The sequence below is a fragment of the Xenopus laevis genome, chromosome 3S (genome assembly GCF_017654675.1).
Source record: "Xenopus laevis strain J_2021 chromosome 3S, Xenopus_laevis_v10.1, whole genome shotgun sequence".
Lineage (NCBI taxonomy): Eukaryota > Metazoa > Chordata > Amphibia > Anura > Pipidae > Xenopus > Xenopus laevis.
Window position 1 is genome coordinate 8395425 of NC_054376.1, and position 24147 is coordinate 8419571.

The 24147-nt window shown below is 37.8% G+C and overlaps 1 protein-coding gene across 1 annotated transcript in view; it reads left to right on the plus strand.

Moving 5' to 3' along the window:
• Window positions 1–211: 211 nt before the first annotated feature.
• Window positions 212–24147, plus strand: part of ano2.S (anoctamin 2, calcium activated chloride channel S homeolog) — a 176382-nt gene continuing 152446 nt past the window's right edge. The window contains exons 1-3 of the mRNA XM_041587979.1: window positions 212–568; window positions 5322–5506; window positions 11309–11764. Coding sequence (XP_041443913.1) covers window positions 400–568; window positions 5322–5506; window positions 11309–11764 — 810 coding nt within the window. The 5' untranslated portion in view covers window positions 212–399. The remainder of the gene's footprint in view (window positions 569–5321; window positions 5507–11308; window positions 11765–24147) is intronic.

Consider the following 24147-nt stretch of genomic DNA (forward strand, 5'->3'; position numbering starts at 1 on the left):
CAAAGACGGGACGCTTACAAGGAACACCTCTGAATATTTAATGCAGGAATACGTCTTCTTATTACTGCCTGTAACTTGAGATTAGAAAAAAAAAAAAAAATGACAGACCTATAAAAGGCTCGACTCCCTATACTCTAGTGCAGAGTGATTATGTCTTGCTCCCCGTGCAACCGTATCAACATTCTTCCCCAACTCGTTCTTGCTGGATGATTGCCTCGCTTCTCCCTGGGATCGACATTGTTCTTTTCCTTTGCTTCTCTATTCACGCAACTTCTCGGGATCATAAAAAGGTTCCTTTTTTTTCTTTTAATTGACTTCTTTTGTTCTTTGTTTTTTTTAATTATTATTATCTTGGTGGGTTGCTGGTGACGATAACAGAAGATCTGCGTAATTCGCCTAATGGTGATTCCAACGGAAATGGAATTAGTCACCAGTCCCTTTCGCAGACTAAGACAAGATAGAAACAACAGCCGATTGTACACAACAAACCAGCCTTATCCTATTAGCACATTAGCCTCAACTTCCAGCAGCCTAATCTCTCTGTGCAAGATGGAAGCTCCAGTAACCGGTGAGCATTATTCTCTGTGTATATATATATAATCTCATATAATCTCTGTATCTGGGTATACAGACCTCCCGAACGCTAGCCGTATGCAGTTTCTATATGTCTGAGGCATCTGCTGTGTGTTGTTCTTATTCATGGAACCCAACAGGTGTGCTGAGGGCATATACTTCTGCTGATTCATTTGTGACTACCACTTTAGAAGCAATAATTGTCATTTAAATATCTATTTTTTTTTTTAAAAAAAAGTCAAGGGGTTTACTATGATTGCTGCCAAAATCATTGCCCGTCTAGAATCAGATTAACCAGATTACAATCTTGACTGTGCTCGAAATAATTGTGTATACAGGATCGTTTGTGAAGCCATGAACTGGTTTTTACTGGGCATTACATAGTACAGGTACGGGACCTTTTCTCCAGAATGCTCAGGACCTTGGGTTTTCCGGATAAGGGATCTTTCCATAATTTGGATCATTATCATGTAGACATTAAAGGGCACATTTACTAAATTTGAGTGAAGGATTAGAATAAAAAAAACTTAAATTTTTGGCTACTTCAACCATCGAAATGGCTACTTCGACTACGATTTCAACTTCGAATCGAACGATTCGAACTTAAAATCGTTCGACTATTCGACCATTCGATAGTCAATGTACTGTCTCTTTAAAAAAAACTTCGACCACCTACTTCACCACCTAAAACCTACCGAGCATCAATGTTAGCCTTTGGGGAAGGTCCCCATAGGCTTTCCTAGCTTTTTTTGACCGAAGGAAAATCGTTCGATCGATGAATTAAAATCCTTCGAATTGTTCGATTCGAAGGATTGAATCGCTCGATCGAACGAATAGCACTAAATCCTTCGACTTGGATATTCGAGGTCAAAGGATTTAACTTCGAGGGTCGAATATCGAGGGTTAATTGATTAATCAACCCTCGATATTCAACCGTTAGTAAATGTGCCCCTAAGGGGCAGATTTATCAAGGGTCAAATTGAAAATTCGAATTAAAAGAATTTTGAGCTAATTTCGACCATTCCTCATCTTAAACCTGCCAAATTGCGGTTTTAGCCTATGGGGGACCTCCTAGAACCCATTTGGAGTCAATTGGTGGACTCGGAAAAAATCTAAGGTTTTTTTGAAAGTACTTTGACTCTAATTTGATCTTACTTTGATTGAAATGATCGAATACAGCCTATTCAGAGGCAAAAAAAAACCTTCGATTTTTTAAAGAAATTTTGGTTGGTCTTTTTTTATTCGAATTTTGAAGTTATGGGAATTCAACAAAACTCCCATTACTTCAAAATTCGACCCTTGATAAATCTGCCCCTAAATAAACCCAAAAGGCTGGTTCTGCTTCCAATAAGGATTAATTATATCTTAGTTGGGATCAAGTACAAGCGACTGCTTTATTATTACACAGAAAAAGGAAATCATTTTTAAAAATTTGGATTATTTGGATAAAATGGAGTCTATGGGAGACAGAATTCCATAATTCGGAGCTTTCTGGATATCGGGTTTCCGGATAAGGGATCCTATACCTGTACAGAGAAAAAGGATACAATTTAAATAAAAGAGGGATTATTGGGATAAAATGGAGCCTTTCCTTATAACTGGATAACGGGTTTCCGGATGATGGATCCAATACCTGTAGCAAATACATTCCTGAAGGTGCTTAATATGTGTTGGTGTATTTATATATATATATATATATATATATATATATATATATATATATATATATATATATATATATATATATATATATATATATATATATATATATATATATATATATATATATATATATATATATATTTATGTTCACAAACACACACATAATTATATAGAAAATGTCATAAAAATAAAAACAACAATAAAACACACACAGATACGTATACAGATACAGGTATGGGACCTGGGGTTTTCCGGATAAGGGATCTTTCTGTTGTTTGGATTTTCATGCCTAAAGTCTACTAGAAAATCAAGTAAACATTAAACAAACTGAATAAAATGGTTTTGCTTTCAATAAGGATTAATTATATCAGTTGGGATCAAGTACAAGCTACTGTTTTATTATTACACAGAAAAAGGAAATCATTTTTACAATTTTTTTATTATTTATATAAAATAGAGTCTATGGGAGACAGCTTTTCCATAATTCGGAGCTTTCTGAATAACGGGTTTCTGGATAAGGGATCCTATACCTGTGCTAGACACACAAACAGACACACACTCTGCTTTACATAAATGAATGTGGATGGAGGTCACAGTGTTTTGAGCAGGTGGTTAATAAAAGACTTCCTTTATTATTCATGTACTTGTACGACACACAAAGGTGCAGGATAAGGTTTGTGCTGGAGACTATGAATAAAAGAAATGGTTGCACCTGCAATAACACACAGACAGGAATTTGATATTTTGAGATGTGGCGCCTTTATTAAATGTGAACTGCCATCTAAAACTGATTTTATGTGACTATAAGGGGGGGAAAAAGAGAATGAAGTGAGTGAAGTGAGTTACAATCGCTACAATCATGACATCAACAGAGACAAATACACAAGATTAATGTTTGCGGGTGACATTCTGAGAAAATGTCTGTGGAAACACTATGCAGGTTATCCGGAAATGTGTTATCCAGAAATCAATGGCTTAAAGGAAGGCTTTCTCCCTGTAGACTCCATTTTATCCAAATAATTACATTTTTTTAAAAAAATGATCTTATTTTTCCGTGTAATAATAAAACAGTAGCTTGTACTTGATCCCGACTAAGATATAATTAATCCTTATTGGAAGCAAAACCAGCCTATTGGGTTTATTTAATGTTTACATGATTTTCTAGTAGACTTAAGGTATGAAGATCCAAATTATGGAAAGATCACTTATCTGGAAACCCAAGTCCCGAGCATTTTGGATGACAGGTCCCATACTTGTAGATCATATAAAAAATATCTATCTATAGCTCTCTACTTCTCTCTCTACGTATCTATCCATTAATATCTATCTATCTATCTATCTATCTATCTATCTATCTATCTATCTATCTATCTATCTATCTATCTATCTATCTTTCATCTATCTAATAATTTGAGGAGCTTACAAACTCTCCAGGGGTTGTCCTGTTTAACCAATATATATTAAAATTGCTCATTAATTAGGGCCTCGTGGGGCCCCTATACCTCCTGGGCCCCCCTGCAGTTTCAGAGTCTGCTTGCTCTGTAGTTATGCCCCTGATCCTGGACCTCATGGTAACTACAAGGTCCCTATAGGGGGTTCCATCAATAGGTGCACCAGTGGCCAGTAAATCAGACGCAAAGGGTGTTTTCAACATGAGCTCTGGAAGTGACACCACCCCTACTCTGAAAACATCCAACACAATTCGAGATACATTACCTTACAAACGATTAGCATCAATGCATGCAAAAACAATTTTGCATGCATTGGATGCAATTCCCAATGCCAATTGACACAATACAGAACACAGTGACAATAACACTTCAATAAGAAGGGAAATGTTGCATCAAGGTTAAAAAAACATGGCAATTTACATCTGAACTTGAACTTTATAGTGTGTCTGTTGAAGGCTCAGGGCCCCCCGGCAGCTTGCGCGCAATGAATCCCGTGCAGTTCCGGGCGTACGGAGGGGGGCCCGGCTGCGTGTCCTGCGTTACGTTAGCGGTTGTTTGTGCATTAAACCCAAGAGAGCTTTATAGATCTCAACCTGGATAACATAGGAGTCAATTAACAATGCCCCAGGCACAAGAGCAATTGCACTAAGGGCAGAGACACACGCTTAGATTCAGGGAGAATAGTCGCCCAGCGACAAATCTCCTCATCTTCGGGGCGACTAATCTCCCCGGACTGCCTCCTGCCGGCTAGAATGTAAATCGTCGACAGGATGGCAATCAGTGCACTTCGTTTTCCGAAGTCGCCCGAAGTTGCCTCATGAGGAAACTTTGGACGACTTTGGAAAACAAAGAGCTCCGAGTGCCATCCTGCCGTCAATTTCAACTTTAGCCGGCGGGAGGCAGTTCGGGGAGATTAGTCGTCCCGGTGAAGTGGAGATTAAATCTCCCTGAATCTGAGCGTGTGTCTCTGCCCTAGGGGGCAAAATATCGGGGGGCATATCTGCACCTTGAATCAGAGGTGCTCTCTTACTTACAATGGTGTAACTAGAACTTGCTGGGTCCCGCAGCAAATTATTTTTCATGCCACAAAATGTCTAGGGGTTGTTCTTCCAGTATTTATTCAAAATGTATATGAATTAGGGCCTCTTTACCTTTTGGGCACTTTGCAGCCTCAGGGTCTGTTCCTCTATAGATCTGCACCTATAATACCATAGTTAGGGGATAATCAGGGGCTCATATGTACCTCCCCTGCTTAAACACACGTATTCATGGGGGAAACACAGATCTTTGCACTCTAGCCAGTGTAGGGGAGTGTGCAAAAAAGAAAATAACACATTGGGATTTTGCAATAATAGACAATAAAGTTTATTAAGCTAGTATATACAGTCCACTATATTATATACATACCATAAATACTACGCACACATACATATATATATACACACCTACTGCAGTAAAACACCAGAAAGGAGTCACCAGGTAAAAAGACATGAAACACACCAGCCTTTGTAAATCGGAGAATAAAATAAATGCACATTTGTAGGGGTTCCAAATCTCTGCCCTCAATAAAAGCATACCAAGAATTAATGTATTTCATTCTACTTAAGGATGTATTCTTTTATTCTTTTATTCTAGACATACCTTTGGCGGTAAATGCAGCACATAATGGACACATACAAAGGAACACGGGTGAATCCTGCCCCCCACCTAAAACAAATTACCTGACCGTTACTCAGTATCTGCCTGAAGCCTTTGCTCAGCAAGGAAACATGAATGGAGCATTTGATTCATCTAGCTGCCCCGATGCACACATCTATTCAGTAAGTAAACTTCCTCCGGAAAGAAAAAAAAACATTATTTGCTTTATATGCATTTGGGGTCTTGTGGCTGATGCTGAATATTAGCCTTCAAACAATAACTGATTAGAACAGTCCTCTTTATTTTAGGATCTCATTGAGTGTCAAATAGTCTCCTTCCTGTCATACTTTACGGCTGATATTCTATTTTTCGTAATTTATTATACCCCAAGGCTGCTAAAAGTCCAAATCTGAAAATACTCCATCTCCAAGCTGTCGGGGTTCTGTAGAAGTCAATGGCAAAGGTCCCATTTCAAATTTGAAGATATCATGGTCTGCGCTGAGTTTCAGCCAAAAAAAAAAAAAAACAATTTTACCAAAAGGAAAATATGCCATTTTATAACATAGCAAAAGATAATTTAAAGGTGAACCACCCCTTTAAGGACAAAATAAAATAGCATATTCATTCAATGTTACTGAATTTATTCGCCAGGCGCAAATTCGTGGCGAATTTCCGAATTTCGGAGACAATTCTAGGCGCCCATTGACCCTAATGGCCATCAGAATTTTTTTGCCAGCGTCAGAATTGTCGCCGGCGTCAAAATTCCCGCTCCGTGAAATTCGCCCATCACTATTCAGTGTCCATATATTTCACACATAATTATATCTCAGAAACATTTTGAAAATATTTCAAATGAAAGGATCAATAACTTGTCACCTGAAAAAATTGAATCATGTCATTTCAATTCAAGGTAATCGGACCTCTGATCCGGAAACCCATTATCCAGAAAGCTCCGTAGTGTGGAAATGCCGTCTCCAGTAGACATTTTATCCAAAAAATCCAAATTTTTAAAAATGATTTCCATTTTCTCTGTAATACTAAAACAGTAGCTCGTACTTGATCCCAACTAAAATATAATTAGTCCTTATTGGAAACAAAACCAGCCTATTGGGTTTATTTAATATTTACATGATTTTCTAGTAGACTTAAGGCATAAAGATCCAAATTACAGAAAGATCTGTTATTCAAAAAATGCCAGGTCCTGACCATTCTGGATAACATACTATATATACTATAAATGAAAATGTGATTAGAGCCTAGAACCTAGTTCTATCTATCTATCTATCTATCTATCTATCTATCTATCTATCTATCTATCTATCTATCTATCTATCTATCCATCCATATCTCTCTCTCTCTCTCTCTCTCTCTCTCTCTCTCTCTCTCTCGCTATCACTCTATCTATCCATCTCTCTCTCTCTCTCTCTCTCTCTCTCTCTCTCTCTCTCTCTCTCTCTCTCTCTCTCTCACTCTATCATCTATCTATCTATCTATCTATCTATCTATCTATCTATCAATATCTCTCTCTCTCTCTCTCTCTCTCTATTATCTATCTATCTATCTATCTATCTATCTATCATCATCTCTCTCTCTCTCTTCTCTCTCTCTCTCTCTCTCTCTCTCTCTCTCGCTATCACTCTATCTATCCATCTCTCTCTCTCTCTCTCTCTCTCTCTCTCTCTCTCTCTCTCTCTCTCTCTCACTCTATCATCTATCTATCTATCTATCTATCTATCTATCTATCTATCTATCAATATCTCTCTCTCTCTCTCTCTCTCTCTCTCTCTCTCTCTCACTCTATTATCTATCTATCTATCTATCTATCTATCTATCTATCTATCTATCTATCTATGTATCATCTATCTATCTATCAATCATCTCTCTCTCTCTCTCTCTCTCTCTCTTGCTATCACTCTATCATCTATCTATCTATCTATCTATCTATCTATCTATCTATCCATCCATATCTCTCTCTCTCTCTCTCTCTCTCTCTCTCTCTCGCTATCACTCTATCTATCCATCTCTCTCTCTCTCTCTCTCTCTCTCTCTCTCTCTCTCTCTCTCTCTCTCTCTCACTCTATCATCTATCTATCTATCTATCTATCTATCTATCAATATCTCTCTCTCTCTCTCTCTCTCTCTATTATCTATCTATCTATCTATCTATCTATCTATCTATCATCATCTCTCTCTCTCTCTCTCTCTCTCTCTCTCTCTCTCTCTCGCTATCACTCTATCTATCCATCTCTCTCTCTCTCTCTCTCTCTCTCTCTCTCTCTCTCTCTCTCTCTCTCTCTCTCTCTCACTCTATCATCTATCTATCTATCTATCTATCTATCTATCTATCTATCTATCTATCTATCTATCTATCAATATCTCTCTCTCTCTCTCTCTCTCTCTCTCTCTCTCTCTCTCTCTCACTCTATTATCTATCTATCTATCTATCTATCTATCTATCTATCTATCTATCTATCTATCTATCTATGTATCATCTATCTATCTATCAATCATCTCTCTCTCTCTCTCTCTCTCTCTCTTGCTATCACTCTATCATCTATCTATCTATCTATCTATCTATCTATCCATCCATATCTCTCTCTCTCTCTCTCTCTCTCTCTCTCTCTCTCTCTCTCGCTATCACTCTATCTATCCATCTCTCTCTCTCTCTCTCTCTCTCTCTCTCTCTCTCTCTCTCTCTCTCTCTCTCACTCTATCATCTATCTATCTATCTATCTATCTATCTATCTATCTATCTATCTATCAATATCTCTCTCTCTCTCTCTCTCTCTCTATTATCTATCTATCTATCTATCTATCTATCTATCTATCTATCTATCATCATCTCTCTCTCTCTCTCTCTTCTCTCTCTCTCTCTCTCTCTCTCTCTCGCTATCACTCTATCTATCCATCTCTCTCTCTCTCTCTCTCTCTCTCTCTCTCTCTCTCTCTCTCTCTCTCTCTCTCACTCTATCATCTATCTATCTATCTATCTATCTATCTATCAATATCTCTCTCTCTCTCTCTCTCTCTCTCTCTCTCTCTCTCTCACTCTATTATCTATCTATCTATCTATCTATCTATCTATCTATCTATCTATCTATGTATCATCTATCTATCTATCAATCATCTCTCTCTCTCTCTCTCTCTCTCTCTTGCTATCACTCTATCATCTATCTATCTATCTATCTATCTATCTATCTATCCATCCATATCTCTCTCTCTCTCTCTCTCTCTCTCTCTCTCTCTCTCTCTCTCTCTCTCGCTATCACTCTATCTATCCATCTCTCTCTCTCTCTCTCTCTCTCTCTCTCTCTCTCTCTCTCTCTCTCTCTCTCTCTCTCTCACTCTATCATCTATCTATCTATCTATCTATCTATCTATCAATATCTCTCTCTCTCTCTCTCTCTCTCTATTATCTATCTATCTATCTATCTATCTATCTATCTATCATCATCTCTCTCTCTCTCTCTCTCTCTCTCTCTCTCTCTCTCTCTCGCTATCACTCTATCTATCCATCTCTCTCTCTCTCTCTCTCTCTCTCTCTCTCTCTCTCTCTCTCACTCTATCATCTATCTATCTATCTATCTATCTATCTATCTATCTATCTATCTATCAATATCTCTCTCTCTCTCTCTCTCTCTCTCTCTCTCTCTCTCTCTCACTCTATTATCTATCTATCTATCTATCTATCTATCTATGTATCATCTATCTATCTATCAATCATCTCTCTCTCTCTCTCTCTCTCTCTTGCTATCACTCTATCATCTATCTATCTATCTATCTATCTATCTATCCATCATCTATCTATCTATCTATCTATCTATCTATCTATCTATCTATCTATCTATCTATCTATGCTACTGAAAGGGTTATAGAGGTACATATCTGACAATGCATGTAGTCATTTTCTTCTCTTGTTTGGTTGTATGAAACAAGGTAAACTGTGAGGTGTGCTCATAATAATTACTTCCAAGGTAAGAGGCTTCTTGTTCCCACCCCTTGATCTCTTGGGATGGGTTTCTATGGAGACCTCTTTTAATGGGTAGATTAGACACCAAGGCAATGACAGAACAGAGCCCAGATTTATCCTGTAGTGATAAACTGGAAAACATCTACCACTCATCAGTTTCGTAACACACCCTGTCTCCAAACCCATCATTTAATGTCAACAACTTCCATAGACAACAGAAACTCAGGGGATCTTGTTTCACCACACAATGGATTCTATTTCAATGGTTCTTTTTCTTTGCAAACCAAGAGGATGACATTTGCTCCAGTGAACTCATTTTGCTGATACTTTTCTTTGGGGAGGGTGGGAGGAAGGGATTTGTTTTGTATTGAATTAAAATATGGACCTGAAGAACATGCAAGGACTTCCAGTAAGTAGCATTTAAATTTTTTGGAAGGTTAGTTGGGTAACATTAGGAGATATGAATGAGAAGGATTCTCCTTCGATCACAGATATAATTTCATATTTGAATCAACTAAACTGGCAGGAAGCTATCAAAGTAAAAATAAATGAAGGTGAATTCAAGGAATCTTTCAAAAATATGTAGTTAGTTTATGTTGAAAAGTTTCCAAAAATAAAGAGCAGATTGTTAAGTTCCTCCATATTTAATTTTGTGCATGAATCTGGAAATAATGGTTAATCTTTTTTTATTTACTTTTTTTTTTATTCCTGCACATCCACTGGGTATACCTATCATGTTCCATATTGTGATGTTAATATTTCTTTTATTTTCTGATGTTTCTTTTTAATTTTCTTTTGGTTATTCCTATAATTTGAGCACTTATCAAATGTAGTGTCATTTAAGTCACTGGTGATTGATACGCCACATTATATCCATCACCTAAACTTTCATGACTTCTTGTTGTAAAACTTCAAGAAAATGTTTTAAAAAGAAAGGAGATTTGAATGTGTTCAACAGCTGCTAGTAACTGGGGGACATTTAGGGGCCCATTCATTAAGTTCGAGTGAAGGAATAGAAGAAAAAAAACGTTGAATTTCGAAGTGTTTTTTTGGCTACTTCGACCATCGAATGGGCTACTTCGACTTCGGACTATAAATCATTCGACTATTCGACCATTCGATAGTCGAAGTACTGTCTCGAAAAACTTCGACCCCCTAGTTCGCCACCTAAAAGCTACCGAGCTCAATGTTAGCCTATGGGGAAGGTCCCCATAGGCTTGCCTAACTTTTTTTGGTCGAAGGATAATCCTTCGATCGTTGGATTAAAATCCTTCGAATCGTTTGATTCGAAGGATTTAATCGTTCGATCGACCGATTATTCCTTCGATCGTTCGATCAAAGTATTTGCGCAAAATCCTTCGACTTCGATATTCGAAGTCGAAGGATTTTCATTCCCCAGTCGAATATTGAGGGTTAATTAACCCTCGATATTCGACCCTTGATGAATTTGTCCCTTAATGACAGAAGAGGTCAAAAAGAGGAATTTTTAGATGCCGTTTTACCAAATCGAATGGATTTAGGATAAAATTTCAGACAACTATGAATGCTTAAATCGTTGATATGTTATATTTATGAAAGAAGCCTTGACAATTCTGCAGTGCTAATATATAAACATGGTATAACCTGTTGTAAGTATCTGTAATTGGGGTTCTGTAGGGAAATGAGTTACTGTATGTTATTCAGTAGAGATCTACTATTATCACCAACGTGTCATGTTTTGATTTTGTTGTAATCTTTTTATCTAATTCCAGCCTTCTCTGTTTCATGACTACTGATCTCTCCATCTACCTCCATTTTATTTCCTTCCGTTACTCTCTCTTTCCCCATCTGCCTTCCATTGTAGGTTACATTGACTTGATTTTGAAACTCATCAGCATATAATTACACAATGCATTAAGGTTGTAAGGTTTGTTTGTTCACTTCTGCCTTGTCACCCAGGTAATGTTCTGGATGAATTTTCTGTTTGTGCTTTCTTGTCCCTTGGGATTCATTCATTACTTTTTATCTTTTGCAGGTTGTTAATAATTATGTAGATGGAAACCAGCCAATAAAACATAGTGGCATGCATTTTGGTGATGGCAAAAGAAAAGTGGACTATGTACTTGCTTATCATTATAGACACCGCTCTTCCAATCAAAATGGTTCCCCCGGGAGTCTAAGACCTCCAGCTGTCATTGTGTCTAATGGGAATTCAATAACTCCAGAAGAAGTTGGGAAAACACCCCAACAGTCTCTGCCTGGGGATTTGCACCATCAGAGCAATCAGAAGGAGAACATCCATAATCATCAGAAACACAAGAATAGTGACCACCCTCACTCTGAAAATGGACATCAGCCACATCATCCTGATGGTGTTGTTGTAGTGGAAATAAATCAACATGATGCTCTTGAAGAAGAGAAGAAAATTCAAAGGGAGGAGTTTGAGCAGAACCTTTTGGAAGCTGGCCTGGAGTTGGAAAAAGACCCTGAGGTAAGTAGAGAACCAAATTAACTCTTAGGGGCAGATTTATTAAGGTTCGATTGGGAATTCAAATTTTCGAGTTGAATTTTTGGTCAAAACTCCCAAATTCGAGTCGGGAATAATCCAAACTCGAATTGGAATTCTAATTCGAGATTTATGATACCTTGACCCTGGGAACAACTCAAATTCGATAGTATGCCACCTAAAACCTGAGGAGTTCATGTAGAAGTCAATGGCAGAGGTCCGGTGACCCATTTGAACATGTCATTAGCCTTCCTGACATTTGAGTTTAGTCGAATTCGATTTGAATTTTTGGGTCGGTAATATTCATTCGAGTTTTAGATGTTCGAGTTTTTTCTTAAATAAGATACTATTCGAGTTTCAAGGTCATTCTAGTTCCAACAAGGTAAAAAAAAACTCGACTTGACCTCTAAAAAATCTTCCCTTACTGTAAGAAAAGTTGTGCTAATCTCCTTTTGATGGGCACAATTAGCAAATGGCACTTACAGTAGGAAATGTTAAAGGAACAATGGATATGGGTCAACAGTAAAAAACAGTTTTCTATACATTTAAAAGCTGAAAATAGTCTGTTTGGTGAGTTCTGGTGTATCTTGCTATTACTTTATTAAAAAAAATATAGATACAGATCAAAAACTTGTGTCTTCAGGTGGATACCATTAAAAATGAGACAACGATTCAATTTCATGTGTTGCCCAAATTCATTTTTGGGCACCTGTTTTTGTAATGAGGTTGTGAAGAGCATCACAACAGTAGGATGTGATGTAATATTTCCTGTGTAGAGAAAAAAAAAACCTGATGTTTTGGGCTGCTCTTTTGCAAACCTCGGCGAGTCAAGAACCAATTTTTACTAGGTTTGATCACTTCTAGTGGACCTGATAAAGTGGGATTTATGGCAAGCAGTAAGGACATGGCTGCTTTGAGTTTGATGGTGCTACACTCTGGAACAGATCTCCAATCCAGACACCAGGCACAAGTGCTTCTTGAATAGGCATCAAGAAGCCAACTTTTGGGCCTCTTAGTGCACTTGTGTCTGGGATTATAGTAAATTATTCTTCATGTGTGAGCTATTTGTTGTAGAGTGGGTGTTTTGGCCTACACACTGATTTTTTTTGTGATTTGTGAGTGGTTTGTTGGGGAATTAGGAACCCTGTATTAATACTTGATTTAATTTAAATATTTAGAGCAGTGACCCTTGAGTTTGGAGTTGACTTACTCTGCAGATATATTGAAGTAAATGTGTAAAATCTACATTGCAGCTCAAGGAACTGGCTATTATTTTAACAACACCAAGGTGTGACTGGCCCCTAATGAAAGTCTTTAATGTAGATCTGACTTTATTTATACAGGCATTTTTCTTTATTCCATCCCTCCCTTATAGCTGATCCTTTTCCTCCTGGGAGTTACGTTAATGACTCATGCTAATCTTAAAGGAAATCATCACAGGAAAACAAGTGTCTCTCAAAACACTTATTAAATCCACAAGTGCCCAAAAAACCACTGAATAGAATTTCTGCTCCTGGCCAAGGGACCAACTGAGTAAATTACTCTCTGAATAAGGAGCCATTCCCAACCCTCCTCCACATCCTTACTTTTGTCATAGTTGGGAATAGCCAATAAGGGGGTTATTTATCAAAATCAAATTTTTTCAGATTTTCTGACCAAACTAGAATTCACGATTTGACCTTATTTATCATTGAAAAAATCACGATAAAATTAGTTTTCCGGGTTTTATGCCCGAAACACTCTAATTTTACGTGAAATCATTTGAAACCCCCGATTTTTTTTGGATTTCTGCCCGAAACTCAGAGCAGACCATCTTCAAATTTCGAAATGTCAAAGTGCAACGAATATGGTGGATTGCATCCATGGATTTTGCACTTTCCACCCTGCCCTGCACATAATACATGACCCCTTCAATAACTGCCTGTTTTCTGCCTATCGGATCCTCAGAGAAGTAATACTGGCAGAAAGACAATTCACAGTATACACAGGTATTATCAATGGTTGCACAAAAAAAGGACTGATTCATTTTAGATCAATTAACAACTTCAGAACAATATCTGATTTGTTCATTTTGGATGAAGATCTCAAAATCAGTTTTTTTGAAAAGGACCAGTATTCTTTCAGCTCTTAATCCAGCAGTGTCTTGCCATGCGGCCATCACAATCCTTATATTTAGTACTTAGAATTATGTTTTAATTGCATTTACTACAACTAGAATCTGACATTAGAAATTTATTTTATTTACAATGGAAAGAAAAAAGCATTACTTTCATTTGGTCTGTATATAATATAACTATACTGGTGAAGCAGAGGTTGATTTTGTGCAGGGCTTGGGGGTAGGGACAGGGGTAGGTTTCTCAGCTGTGCTGAACTTTTTTGTTCCTGACACACATGTCATTTTATGATGCACAATAAATCATTATCATGCAGATACCACATACTAGAAAAGATAAGGGACTCATTCTAGCAAACATTTTAAAGGGCATCTGTTGGCTAAATATATTATCCCCAATCAAAAGTGTGGGCTAATAAAGTCTGCACTCCAGTTTGGGGTAACATTAGTTTTTTTTAAATTGCTCCGAGTTGCGGCATTCACTCATTAGGAATGCACTGAATCCAGGATTTGGTTCAGGATTCGGCCTTTTTCAGCGGGATTCCGAGGAATCCTTCTGCCCGGCCGAACCAAATCCGAATCCTAATTAGCATATGCAATTTAGTGGCAGGGAGGGAAATCGTGTGATGTTTTTAAGGGTGCACCGAATACACTATGTTGGATTCAGCCGAATACCCGAATCCTTCTTGAAAGATTCGGCTGAATACCGAACCAAATCCGAACCCTAATTTGCAAATGGGGGGAGGGAAGGGGAAAACATTTTTTACTTTCTTGTTTTGTGACAAAAAGTCACGCGATTTCCCTCCCCACCCCTAATTTACATATGCAAATTAGGATTCAGATTTGGTTCGGCAGGGCAGAATGATTTGCCGAATCCAAATCCTGCTGAAAAAGGCCGAATCCTTGCCGAATCCCGAACCGAATCCTGGATTCAGTGCATCCCTAGACTTTTCGTCACAAAAAAGGAAGTAAAAAATGTTTTCCCCTTCCCAAGCATAATTTGCATATGTAAATTAGGATTCAGATTCGGTTCGGTATTCGGGGTTTGGCCGAATCCAAAAAAAATGGATTCAGTGCATCCCTAATGAGCATGAGTGTGCCCCAACATGGCTGCCCGCACAGTGAATGCCCCCCCGATGTGGATGGCCTACCGCTGGCAGGAGGGCAAGTTTTTTTTAAAAGAAACTACTGTTACCCACAACCGAAGTGTGGGCTCTATTAGCCTGCACCTTTGGTTGGGGATAATATATTTAGCCAACAGGTGCCCTTTAAATGTCATTGAATATCGACTTTACTTATGAAACACGTTGGTTTATTTTACAGCCAATAAAATCTCAGAACGTCATTGAAACAAAGAAACTTTATGGTTCTAATTTTCTAAAAGCAAACAAACAAAAATTGTATCTAAATTTGGTGAATGAGAATTTGATTGAAGGCAATCATTATACAATTTTACTATGTGCAAATGACCGACAGCTTGACATGAAAATGCCAAACTTTCATCTAAATGTTATTCACTTATAGTAAGGGCTGAACAATTTTCTGTAACTAAATATTTCCTGTTTTCATACAGTGGCATTTGTAGAATTGTTTCCTTCCCCTGACTAGGCCTTACTTTTCAGTCTCTCTGCTAATCCTGTTAAAGGAAAACTATACCCCCCAAACAATGTAGGTCTCTATAAAAAGATATTGTATAAAACAGCTCATATGTAAAATCCTGCTTAATGTAAATAAACCATTTTCATAATAATATACTTTTCTAGTAGTATGTGCCATTGGGTAATCATAAATAGAAAATTGCCATTTTAAAAAATAAGGGCTGCCCCCTGGGATTGTAGGATTCACTGTACTCACAAACATACTAACAAACCATACATGTTAGGTCACATGAGCCAATTAACAGACAGAGTTGTGTCTTTTGCTTCCACACTTCTTCCTGTTACAGTTAGAGTTGAAGTATTTCTGGTCAGGTGATCTCTTCCTGTTACAGTTAGAGCTGCAGTATTTCTGGTCAGGTGATCTCTGAGGCAGCACACAGACCATCACGAAATGGTGGCTCAAGGCAAGAAATGTAAAAGGGAAATATTTACTTAAATATATATTCCAGTTTGGTAAGATTCTTTAATATGCCACTTAATATCATATGAACTATCTGTTGCTTAAGTGTTCATTTTGGGGGTATAGTTTTCCTTTAAGGGCTCAAAACCTTATGTATATACACATCAGTGTGTAGAGAAGATATCTGACTGCTGGGGGATCTGTCATGTCTCTGTTTATGGCTGAAACTCAGCCTTAAAGCATGGTAGAAAATATTTTCCCCAAATAAAATTAATTTAAAACCATTCAGGAACAAATAGAAAAAGTGTCTGAAATATAGAAGGAAGGGAATATCCGTACAACGGTTACCAAGTGTCATCCTTAGGAGCAGCATTATATAAGGGCAAGCTGTATTAAAAGGCCCATTGATTCACAGTAGGAAGAGGGGGTCAATCTCCCACTGTATAGAGCACTGGTAAGGCCCCATCTAGAATATGTCGTACAGTTTTGGTCTCCATCACTCAAACAGGACATTATTGTATTAGAGAGGGTACAGAGAAGGGCAACTAAGCTGGTAAAGGGAAAATCTTAGCTATGAGGAAAGACTGGCCAAATTGGGGATGTTCACTCTGGAGAAGGGGCGCTTAAGGGGTGATATGATAACTATGTATAAATATATAAGGGGATCATATAATAATCTCTCTAATGATTTATTTACCAGTAGGTCTTTTCAGCTGACACAAGATCACCCATTCCGATTAGAAGAAAAGAGGTTCCAGCTAAATATTGGGAAGGGGTTTGTTACAGTGAGAACTGTGAAGATGTGGAATTGTCTCCCTGAATCAGTGGTACAGGCTGATACATTAGATAGGTATAAGAAGGGGTTGGATGGTGTTTAGCAAGTGAGGGAATACAGGGTTATGGGAGATAGCTCATAGATAGCCTGAGAACTTGGCTTAATGTCTTCCCTGGCAGTTTTTTTTCCCTAATTCTGCTGCACCCAATATAGTCAGTGAACCTGAGACTTTGTGGCATGGATCAAAGAATAGCCCAGAAATGAAAATTCTAGAACAATGATTTGTGGGTCCCTGGCAGGAATAGGAAGATTAAAGTTGCCCATAAACTGCAAGATCCACTTGTTTGGCAAGAAGGATCTGAGCCTGATTTGGCCACCAACACAATAGGCCTACAGAACTGTCAGACGAGGACTGAATCCATATGCTGATATGGTCCTTGTTGGACAGGAAAGTGAAACCTGCACGATAGATATCTGGATTACTTTTAGCCAGATATTACTAAAACTGGCTCATCTGTTGGTCCCATACACAGACTAATAAACTGTCAGTTTGGTCTGCAAGAACAGAGTCAGCAGCTTTCTTGTATGGCCGAAATGGATTGTGTAAGATTTTTAAGGACCTTAGGATCAAGCTCAGATGTTCTCACTTCTAAGCAAATAATTCTGTTTGATATTGAGGTGAAAGTAAAATCATATCCTTCAGCATGGACTACCTGTACTTTTCACATGATACCCTCTAAGGTTTATATATATTCACTGTGACATACCAACAGGGACTTGCCACGAAACGCATCAAGCGTATGGTATGGAGATAAGTATTTAACTCCTGTTTTTTAATGATGTGAAAAAACAGGATTGGAATTGATCCCACTGCTGCTCCGTACTTTCCTTTGTTTCATGATTTCATGAGGCCTTTCGGGGGAGCTGTTTGGCACATTTTAGCATGGCATGGAGAGAAGTCCGAGGAGTGCTTTTGCTACAGGCACTTGATAGGCAAATAGATAGATAGATTTGACAGCACCTTTGGTCTTTATGTTTTGCTTTATTGATGTTTCTTATATTGTTCATTTACCTTCATAGCTTGTTAATGGCAGTTATGTGTTACAATTGCAATTGTGTGGCTTTAAAATAATATATTGTAGACAAAGAATACTTGGCTCAGCTAGTTTTGTGCTAACAATCTCATAATGAGTACCTCTACTATTTCTTCTGCACGTGTATACTAAAGATTGCTGCATACCTTCTCTTGAATTCCCATCAAAAGTCCATCAGTCTTTCTCACAGACTTTCATCCATCAAGCAATCAATTGTGTGGCTTTAAAATAATATATTGTAGACAAAGAATACTTGGCTCAGCTAGTTTTGTGCTAACAATCTCATAATGAGTACCTCTACTATTTCTTCTGCACGTGTATACTAAAGATTGCTGCATACCTTCTCTTGAATTCCCATCAAAGGTCCATCAGTCTTTCTCACAGACTGTCATCCTTCAAGCAATCACATATTAAGCACATTTCTTTAGAGGTGCTTTCTCTCATTAAACTTATGTCTTATTATAGTCCCAAACATATTAGCCAATTTCCCCTGGTAATATAGATGCTCTCTACCCTATCTCTCACTTTCTTTACTCCTGATTTTGCTTAACTGAACACCATATATCTCATAACCATCTTTTTATTTTAGATTGGAAGATCGAATTGTCAGGACCCTTTTTAGTGAAGCACTGTTGAATATGTGAATCTAATTATAATAAAAAGTGCTTCTGTTAGGAATGGGTGTTGTCATATCCACCTGGAGAACATTGTGCAGTAAGTCAACAGAAAGGGAGCCTGAGATCATTGATCCCTAGGTGGATATACACACAGGGACAGATCTAATATGCTGCTACTTGTTATGGATTAAAATGCTTTATTCCAAATAATTTCCAAGCCATAAAGAGCCCAAGGCAAAGTCTAGATTTACTTTTTATGTCAACCGAGGCCAAATATTTTGATGACTTCCTTCACCAAGCTGGTGTGTTGATCTATAGTACCAAGATCAGGGCTGGAACTAAGGGTAGGCAGCAGAAGGATGTGCTCTTGGTGCAATAGGTTGGGGACCATTAGAAGCAAGCAAAAGGGGGCATGTGGGCTGGTGGGTGGAATGGTATTTGGACCAAGCGGGTGGGGAGTAAATAGGCAGGGTTAGTAGCATTGCCTCGGGTGCTAATATAACATGACCTAGCTGTGCCAAAGACAAAGTTCATCCCATCTGTATAAAATACCACCCCACAATTTGCAGTATTGTGCATTGCAACTGAAAATAAATCTAAATATAAAACTATATAAACAAGTACAAGAAAATAATTTGGTCTGTTAGTGAAACAGTATTGTTAAGAAACACTTTTACTACCACTTCAGTTACTAAGGTTGAGAAAAACCTCTGTTATTTTCAAACCATTGGCCACAAGTTGACTTCTCTTGGGCAATTATTGTAGAAATGTAGCTCCTTGTGCACACTGCTGGGAAAATGCTTGCATGATACATTGATATGCCATTGTTATGAACAAAACTCATTTGCCAAAGTATTAAGTTCACACAGGCAAGGTCAAGTTTGAGATCATTTACTGCCCTGGATGAAATGATTGTGAGTTAATATTGAATGAAGCCAATTACACTTGTACATTAGCTTCTATGGTTGAATGGCACATCAATGAAAGACATGACACATTTACACGAAAATTCGACTGAGGTTTATCATGATCAGTTACAGGAGAGTTTTCCCTCCATGGAAGGGCTGAAGCTGGCTGACCCCACTCAGCAGAGTCAGATGGATCAAACCTAACCCTGTTCAACAATGTAAAGTTTCTAGGCAAGGTAACAGAAGCCCAGTAAGTCTGACCATCAGTCTGACCATCTATTCATCAATCAGGCTAATCAGGCCACACTTAGGGGGTTATTTATCAAGGAAGTATTTTTCAAATAAAAATCCGTTCAACTCCGACTGACCGAATGGACTTTATTAATCATTAAAGAAGTCCGAGCTTTGGCCGAAAAGTACGAATTTTCGAACTTTTTGGTCCAAAATCCTCAAAAATATTGGATATCGGTACGGACAGCAGCGCAGACACTGAGACCATCCCCATTGACTTATACAGGACCTTGAAAGCTTTGAGATGCCGGATTTTCGGAGTCAGCCTTTTAAGATCATCAGGCTTTAAGAAATTCCGAAAAATTCGTTGTTTTTTTTTGTCCGAAAACTACGAATTGTTTGAATTTCGGATATTCGGAGCATAATAAATAACCCCCTTAGTGAATTTAACAAGCCATGCATAACAAACAAATTATTTATGGCCATCCTTTCTAGTTGCATACGGATACGGGAGTATATTCCAGTCTACCATCATCTGGTTATAAGATTCTAGCTGTCTCTATGATTAGTTGTCATCCTATGAATTACTTATGATGGCTTCAAAACCTTGGGAGATTAAAAAAAATTCCTTGCATCCCTTCGGCTTGTCTGCGTGAATAAATCATCAAGTTGCTTTGATAAAGACAAAGGGATCATAGTCTGCTTTGGGTGAGACTGATATGGTAGAACGTGATATGGTAGAAAGCAGATGGGTCCCTGTGTATTAGGACGTATGCTAGAAGAACAGTGGTTATAGCATTATGTGATCAATATTCTATCTGATAATCTTATTTCCTTACAAAAATCCTATTTTTATCAGTGTCCTTTAATTAATTAGTTAATTAATGAATGAATTAATTAATTATTAAAGAATTTAGCACAGGAGGCCACATGCTTTCCATCACTGAAATGAATGGACATCACAAGATGTCTGTTTCATCTTTATCTTCTAGTTAGGTGAACAGAGTCTCAATGACACACGCACAGTAAGAAAAACCATCGTGGCACGGTTTTTTCACCTATATGGTGTACAGTTTTTATTAGTAGAAAGACCGCCATAAATATTAAACCACATAATTCCGTGAATGCCTTTGAGGTTTTTTTTTTCCTTTTTATGGGCTTAGAAATCTGTTTTCAGTGTGTTTATACTGAGGGCCTCTTTGATAAAATATATTGTTGCGATAAAATTTTAATCCAATGGACCTTTTGGTCCAACATTTCTCAAGGCTTCTTTTAGCTCATAACAGGTGTACATAACTGTACAAACATTGTTGAATCAATAGTTTGAAGAATATCTAGAGCAGGGGTCCCCAACCTTTTTCACCCGTGAGCAACATTCAGATATAAAAAGATTTGGGGACCAACATAAGCATGAAAAAGGTCCTGAGTGGTGCCAATAAGTGTTGTGATTGCCTGTTCGTAACCCCTACGTGGACTGGCAGCCTACAGGAAGCTGTGTTTGGCAGTACACCTGGTTTTTATGTAACCAAAACTTGCCTCCAAGCCTGGAATTAAAACATAAGCACCTGCTTTGAGGCCACGGAGAGCATCCAAGGTGTTGGGGAGCAACTTGTTACTCACGAGCTACTGGTTGGAGATCACTGATCTAGAGCAACAATTAAGGTTATATCCTGGCTTTCAAGCTGCTCACAACTATACAGTGTCTTAGGTTCTCCTTGGGGGCATAACTACAGAGGAAGCAAACCCAGCAGCTGTAGTAGAGCCCAGGACATATATGGAATCAATTGATGCTATCACCCAACTTCCAAGTGGATTTTCACCGGCAGTTCTAGGATGTGAGAATACAGAATCATATGATAGGCCCTTGTAAGGGTAAAGATCATATTTTGGCTAAGATCTAATATACGTTGGGTTTATGGAAATCAGTGGAGTAACTAGATGTCACTGGGCCCACAGCAAATTCAATTTAAGGCCCCAAAATATTGATAAATTGACCTATCTTACCTGTAACTGCAGGGTCTACTTCCTCTGTACGCCCCTGATGGAGATATAGATAGCGGGGACTGAGTTATACAAATAATTCATTTTTAATTACCATACTTATGCTAAGCATTACATGAAATGTTTATTATATTTAAATTTATTCACAGTTTTCATCATTTTTATCATTTCTGTGAATAATAGCACTTTATTTTCACACATATATATTTTGGGGAACCTATAAGGTTATGAACTATGAGACCTTGGCTGACTTCTGTGAAATTTCCATGTGCAATCTTCAAAATTCAGACCTATGAACTGTTTCCATGGCTTGTGTTGGCTGTCTTATCATCATTGCTGAAATTCATGTTGTGTCTGGAAATAACATAAATGGTTGTCATTAGTGCGAAGTATATGAGCACAGCTAATAAATAATACAGTAAGTATAATAGTATAAGGCTACAAACCTGTTCCCGGATGTGCGACAGGTCTAGTTCTTCTAGTTCTTGTGTTGAACTGTTTTATGGGAAAAAATATGCAAAATGTTTAAAATCTATAAAGGTATGGGACCGGTTATCTAGAATGCTTGGGACCTGGGGATTTCCAGATAATGGATCTTTCCATAATGTTTATCTCCATATCTTAAGTCTACTAAAAAATAATTTAAACTTTAATTAAACTGAATTAAATTGCTTTCCCCGAATAAGGATTAAGTATAAGGGCATGTTTTATTATTTCAGAGAAAAAGTTTGAATCATTAAATTAAAATACAGTTTACTGGAGATGGCTTTCCACTAATTTGGAGCTTTCTGGACAGTGTGTTTCCAGATAACAGATCTCATACCTGTATAGTAAAAGAAAAAAATATCTACAACAAAGATGTCTTATTGAAATGCATAAGGATACAAAATTATGTAGTAGTTCCACTCCTAGAACATTGGTAGTGATGGACGAATTTTTGACGCCGGCGTCGATTCGTGGCCGTCAAAATTGACGACAATTTGACACATGCCTATTTTGTCCAATTGCATTACAGTCAAAGTGTGTGTGCGTTAAATTGTTGCCGACATCAAAATTGTTACCGGTGTCTGAATTGTCGCTGGCGTCAAAAAAGAAAATCTTTTATTCCGTCTGCGGAACGCCGAAATTCACCACGAATTCGTGCCTGGCGAATAAATTCGCCCATCATTAGACATTGGGTGTGATTGTAAGTTTTAATGATAAACTCCGCAACTCTTGTATCAACCACCTCTTTTCACTTGAGTTCGCTATAAAGATATGGATTAAATACTTTTATAAAAAAATTAAAACTAGAGTAGTATTGTAGATAACCATAGGATTAAATCCCCAGGGGTTTCAGAATCCCCATAGTGTCGGTAACCTATTGCCCCCCTAGGTGGGATATTTTCTCTTGGCCCAGGGAATCATATGACCAATTCCAGTCAATGTTTGATAAAGTGGGAGCACATGACTCTTTCTGTTTGGGCTCCACCTGCTGTAGAGTGTGGATGTTGCTGGAGAGCCTGGAGCACAAGGCCTCAGTAAAGTAGAGTTTCCATTGGAACCCAACCTTTCGTGAAAGCCAGGCAACAGGTACCCTGTGAAGAGGGTCATTAGTGGGATGGCACCTGTAATAGTAAACTTCAATAGCTTCAATCAAGCTAAAAATAGCAGCAGATGACCTCAAAAAGATCAATAGATTAGAGGCAGCTCTTCCAGGCAATACTTGTCTAAAAGTAAAGAGACACTTTTAGTGGAATAGAGTGTTGAGTTAGTGGAATAGAGTGTCAGGTTGGTATCAGCTTGAGAGTCTCCATTGGAGGGGACCTTACTAGCAGGTATTTTAGAAAGGTGATAATATATTATTATACCGACTTTCAGTATTACATACAAACGTAATTCCACTGGTTGGTGGCTTAAACCAACCTAAACTTTTTCCACAAGGATAATAGCACAACAAGATTCAGAGGAACACTTATTTACATCAGAAAAAATACAATTCATAAGTGACTGCCCGGTCTTCTCAAAATACAAAATACTTAAAAATACATAAAATGAATTCATTAATTAATGTATAAAATTCATCTATAAGCCAAAAGTGACAGTTCATGTAACTATAGAGTGCACTGTGCTCGAAAAGTGAGATTTAGTAGCTTGTATATTCCTTTTTGAGGCAAAAAGTGCGATATGCAGCAACTTACAGTATATGTGTCTCCTTAGTCTATGAAGCCTGCACAATGTTTGATGTAATGAGTTTGATGTAACTAGTGATGAGCGAATCTGTCCCAAAACTGAGAAAAAAATGTAAACCGGCGAAAAATTCTTGAAACCTATTGAATTCAATGGGAATCAAAGTTTCGCCATGGAACATTGTAATAAGTGAGCACACATTGATTTCTGTTAAAAACCCTCATTGCATTAAAAAATACTTTATTTTGTAGTTAAACAACACAATACCTTCCTTCCTCCAACACCACAAGGGCCAACCTGAGAGAGGGAGTTGTAGTTTAGCTGTGCTCTACCTCCAAAGTAGCTTAAGCACTGATTTTGGGCCAAGAAAGTTCCAGTATGATATAGGCTTCTAATGGTCTT